The sequence below is a fragment of the Calidris pugnax genome, unplaced genomic scaffold (genome assembly GCF_001431845.1).
Source record: "Calidris pugnax isolate Ruff unplaced genomic scaffold, ASM143184v1 scaffold276, whole genome shotgun sequence".
Lineage (NCBI taxonomy): Eukaryota > Metazoa > Chordata > Aves > Charadriiformes > Scolopacidae > Calidris > Calidris pugnax.
Genome location: NW_015091112.1, coordinates 1,273,429 through 1,278,307, shown reverse-complemented (window position 1 = coordinate 1,278,307; position 4,879 = coordinate 1,273,429). Strand labels below are relative to the sequence as shown.

Sequence of the window (4,879 nt, the reverse complement as noted above, 5' to 3'; positions counted from 1 at the left end):
GGGTTTAATATTTTTCCTAGAACTTTTTTTTTTTTTTTTTTTTTTTTTTTTTTTTTTTCAAGCCAAGACCAGAAAAAAAAAAAAAAAAAAAAAAAAAAAAAAAAAAACCCACAACAAAAAACCCAAAAGCTATAGGCCCTGATAAAACCTCCCTGACCTCTGCTGACTGTCCAAGCGAGAGCTCCTGTGAGGGAACTACTCGCCAGTTGCTCTGATGGCCCTTGCACTGCCCAGAGCTCCCCACAGCCCCTTTCTCCCTCACAGGAGAAGGTGGCACCTCTCCAGTCCCCCCCCTGCCAGGATGGATGTTTGCAGAGGTGGCAGAGATCAGGTTTTGTCAGGTAGAGGGACAGCTCGCCCCAACACCAGCACCATCCTCCTTCTTCACCAGCATCGCCTCATGAGCTTCAGGGGGATGCTGAGCAGCCTGAGGAACAACAAACCCACCTCAGAAGGTGCATGGGGACAGCCATGACCCAATCCTGCCACTCTCATGCACGTAAGTTCTCCCTCTGCAAGTTCCCAGAGGGCTGGAGAGTTTGCAGGATCTGGCCCCAAAAAGTGCAACGCCGGATCACCTCCTGGTGCCAGCTCACGTGGACCCACAGAAGCTGGTGATGATTTACAGCAGGGTGGGATCCAGCCTGGGAATTTAAAAAAAAACCAAAGCCTCTGTGTTTATCCGAGTGCCGGGAAAGGCTGTCGGAGCCGCTTCCTGTGCCTTTGCAACCCCCGGCTCCGGGGCCGCTGAGGGAACCACCCGGCCGCAGCACGTCAGCTCTGGGAAACAAACCCAAACCCACAGAATAGAGGCAAAAACACTGTTAAAATACAGGGAAGCCATCATCTACCTGGTTGCATTTACCAGCAGTAACGGGAGCGTGCTGCTGTCAGATGTAACTTCTATTTTCGGATGGAGACAACGCTCCGTTTATCGCACGGGAAGAGGACCCAGCTCTCCTCCTCCTCCACCTGTGAAAAATTTTGGAGCAGGACACGCATCTCAGGTCTCAGCTACTGAAAAAACAGCAAAGCCACAGAATTCCAGACTTATGGCACAAAGGGACACATAAAGACACAACCTGATGCATCTCTTCAAAAGCACCTAAGGATTTGATATCCGGTACCGCAGGAGGAGAGTAGGGGTGATGGATGCTGTTATCCCACAGCATCCATAGGGAAATCAATTAGTTACCACTGTCACAGTGTAACTTAACAGCCTACAGGGCTTTGGGTTGTTTCTCTTCTGCTACTGGAGGTGCCGGATGGTGGAGGTGCAGGGATGAATGACGAAAGGTCAGTTTAGGACAAAAAGAACAGGCTGATGATGTAACTTAGAGGCTCACAGGCTGGAGGCTTGAGATTTCTTCTCCTTCCAGGGCTGGACAGACTGGGCAGAGCAGCAGTTTAGCAACTGAGCAGTAAAACTGCCTGCACAGGGCTCGTCACTGTGCTGTTATTTAAATTCCCCCAAAAGAGTAAAGCAGAGTGAATGCACTGTTTTTACCTGCACCTGAATTAGGCATCTTCTTCATTTCCCCAAAAATAATGACAACGTTCTAGATGCAAGCTGGAAAGGTGTTTAAGAAAAGCCACACTTCAGGCGAGAAACATCTTTTCAATTTTCATTTCTTACCGTAAGCCAGGTGCATGCCCTGAGAAAAAGGTTGTTAAGGTGTTACAGGTGATGTTTCACTGAAATAAATTCAGGTATAAACAGAAGTAGTTCATAGGATAAGCAAAGGAGTTCCCCCACCTCTTTTGTGTCTTTTTCTTTATATCTGTTATCTCTTTCAAAGTTACTGCTCTGCTTGATACATTTGGCTCACAAGACTGTTAGGAATTTTAACATTTATTTTGCTTTTTAAAGAATAGACATAATATTTGATGACAGTTTCTGGTCATTCAAATAACTTGAAAACACTCCTCACCTAAACACCTTTCCTGTTCAGAAAAGCCACACAAAACCATCCAGAGCAGTGGTTGCAGCTGAACTCCAGCCCTTTGGATTTAGGAGGGGCAGTCACAGCTCCTCTCCTAATCCTACTGCCAAATCCTTTCATAGCCTGGGTAAAGGAAAGAAAGAATTTCTAGCAAAACCCACTTCATAACTCAGTAACAGCCTCGTAGCTATCAAAAAAAAAAAAAAGGGGGTTACATAAAAGAGTTACATAAAAAAAAGTTGCATAAAAAGAAGTTCTACAAGATGACAAACAGGGCTAATTGGGATATTTAAAAAACAGAAGACACCTTTAGATAATCCACATCATAAAAAATAGCGGAAAACCCACTTCATAACTCAGTAACAGCCTCGTAGCTATCAAAAAAAAAAAAAAGAAGGGATTACATAAAAGAGTTACATAAAAAAAAGTTGCATAAAAAGAAGTTCTACAAGATGACAAACAGGGCTAATTGGGATATTTAAAAAACAGAAGAAACCTTTAGAGGATCTACATCATAAAAAATAGTACACGTTTCTTCAGCAATTTAAAACAACTGCTTTATTTGTGCTTTTCCGCTCTTTATTTCCAAGTGGAACGAAGTTCCCAGCAGCCCCAGAAGGCCCCAGGCCCCCCCTCAGGCACTTGGTTTTGTTCAGCTTATGTGCTAAATGCAAAAGTTCCCCCCCAGATTTGCAGGTAGGGTTAGGTAGGGATCCGCTCCAATTAGATCCTGCTCCATAAATGATGCCTAATTGTCCGATGGAACCCCTCACACAGCAAAGATACTGAAGTCAGAGAGTCAAACTTCCCTTTATGACGTCACAGGAAAAGAAAGTTGTCTTTTTTTTTTTAATTCCATTTTTGGCTAAAACTTTTACAGTTCCAGAAATGCAGTACTTGGCCTCTTCGTTTACTGCTGACCCCAAACCACCCCAGCATTTCCCCACATACATGTTCCTCAGTAACAAGAGAAAATCCTTCCAAGAGCAGTTCCTCTGGTTGCCCATCGGCCGAAGGAGTGACCTGCAGGGCCGCTTCTTAGAAAAGCATCAGCAAAGCTGCCAAAATCAGCCCTAAACCAGCTGCTTGGCCAGGCTTAAAATCCCTTCCAGCAGCTACTATTAGCAGCCAAGCACTTAAAGACCGACTGCGTCCTCTCCTGCCATCAGGAAGGGACCTTTCCAAGCATGTTGGTGTTACGGGATGGAAGTAGGATGGAGTTGGGCTGTTTCCTTGGAGGCATGGATGATGTGGACGGGACGTTTCTCCACGTGGATGATTGGAGCTGTTGGCTGTGAAAGGAAGCTCATGGAACTGCAGAGAAGAATGATCTTTACTATTAGGGTGGTGGAGCACTGGAACAGGCTGCCCAGGGAGGTGGTTGAATCCCCTTCCCTGGAGATAATCAAGGTGAAGCTCAATGAGGCTCTGGGCAACCTGGTCTAGTTGAGGGTGTCCCTGCTGACTGTGGGGAGGTCAGACTAGATGACCTTTGGAAGTCCCTGCTGGCCTGGACCATTCTATGACGTGGAGTTGGAGAACAACAGGCTACTAGGACGTTGTTCCTCTCCTCCTAGCTCATACTAGTGAGCACATTTTCCTCTTTTAGGTGTGTTTCAGGGGTGTAAATGGGGGTCTGATGGTGGTACCATGGTGGTCTCACCCTTGTGTGTCTATTCCCATGCATGTCCCATGGGGCAGGACGATGATGGTAGGGCATCCCTTAGGCAGCCAGGTCGAAGTCGTCACGCTCCTGGTTGTAGTCGAGGACCTTCTGCCGCAGGCGGGAGGCGTCCACCCAGGTGATGAAGTCCTCCACGGCTCGGGGGACGAGGAGCGCGGGGTCGGTCACCACCTCGGGGCCTACGCGGATGTGGCCTTGCTCCACGAAGGTGACGGCGTGGCGGAGGTTCTGGGCCATCCGCAGCTTCACCAGCAGGCAGGGCAGGCGGCGGCGGCAGAAAGCGGCGGCCGAGAGGCTCTCGCAGGCGGCTAAGGACCTCCGGCTGCCCACCAGCCCCAGCCCGTAGAGCTTCTCCAGCAGCGCGGCGGCGCAGCGGGTGCGGAAGGCGGCGCTGGCCGGCCCCAGATCGCGCAGGCGGCGGGCCAAGGCGCGGACGGTGCGGGCCAGGGCTTTGTACCTCACGTAGTCCTCCCGCCGGCCCAACCGATAACGCCGCAGGGCCTTCACCTCCGCCAGGCTCCCCCCCGCCGCCTCCCAGCTCACCAGCTCCAGCCGCCGCAGCAGCTTCTGCTCGTGGTACTTCAGCTTCCGCACCATCTTGGATGGGATGGAGGGAGGGTGGGATGGAGACACCGCAACTCGGGCACCGACCGCCCTTTCCGGGGAGGAGCGACCCCGCTCCGCCCCGCAGCTTCCCCCGGAGGAGGCCGCCCCATCCCGTCCCGCCCCCGGGTGTTCCCTCCCGTCCCGTCCCCGGTTGGGATGGCCCCCGGGGCTCTTCCACTCCGGTCCTGGGGTGCTGCCCGCAGAGGAGGAGGAGGAGGATAATCCACCCCCCAGCCCCGGTTGTCCCGGGGGATGCTGCTGGCGCCCGCTGCCCGCTCTGGGATGCGGTGGGTGTCCCCCCCCTGCGCTCGGCTCGTCCCCAGCCTGGCTCCGAGGTGTCACCGAGGTAGGGGCCGGGTGTGTACGTGTGTGTGTGTGTGTGTGTGTCACACCTTCCCGCTCGGCCAGCCCTTCCTTTTCTCCCCAGGGATCGACCCCAGGCTTCGCCGTTCCTCTTGGAAAAACGGCTGCGGCGTCGGGTTTTTCCATGACATCCTTCCCCGTTAAGACACGTCAGTCGGTTTTGTTTACTGTAAAAACTTCCCTTTCTGTCCTTCCTTCGAGGAGGAGGCAGGTGGGATGGGACCTGCATCCCCCCCACCCGCCCTGAAACTCGCCTTTCTTGGGCCTGCACGTCCCCGTTTGT

At 51.6% G+C, this 4,879-nt stretch overlaps 2 protein-coding genes across 2 annotated transcripts in view; one reads left to right on the top strand and one right to left on the bottom strand.

Annotated features, from left to right (window-relative positions):
• LOC106897519 (platelet-activating factor acetylhydrolase-like) overlaps positions 1 to 4,879 on the top strand; it is a 27,596-nt gene that overhangs the window by 2,798 nt on the left and 19,919 nt on the right. The window lies entirely within an intron of this gene.
• LOC106897521 (U3 small nucleolar ribonucleoprotein protein IMP3-like) lies at positions 2,480 to 4,440 on the bottom strand. Its single transcript, XM_014958199.1, has one exon. It carries the CDS (start codon positions 4,222 to 4,224, stop codon positions 3,667 to 3,669), a length of 558 nt encoding a protein of 185 aa, XP_014813685.1. The 5' UTR covers positions 4,225 to 4,440; the 3' UTR covers positions 2,480 to 3,666.

What these genes read in the sequence shown, in the direction of transcription:
- LOC106897521 (XM_014958199.1), bottom strand. Translation starts at nt 4,224, where the DNA reads ATGGTGCGGAAGCTGAAGTACCACGAGCAGAAGCTGCTGCGGCGGCTG.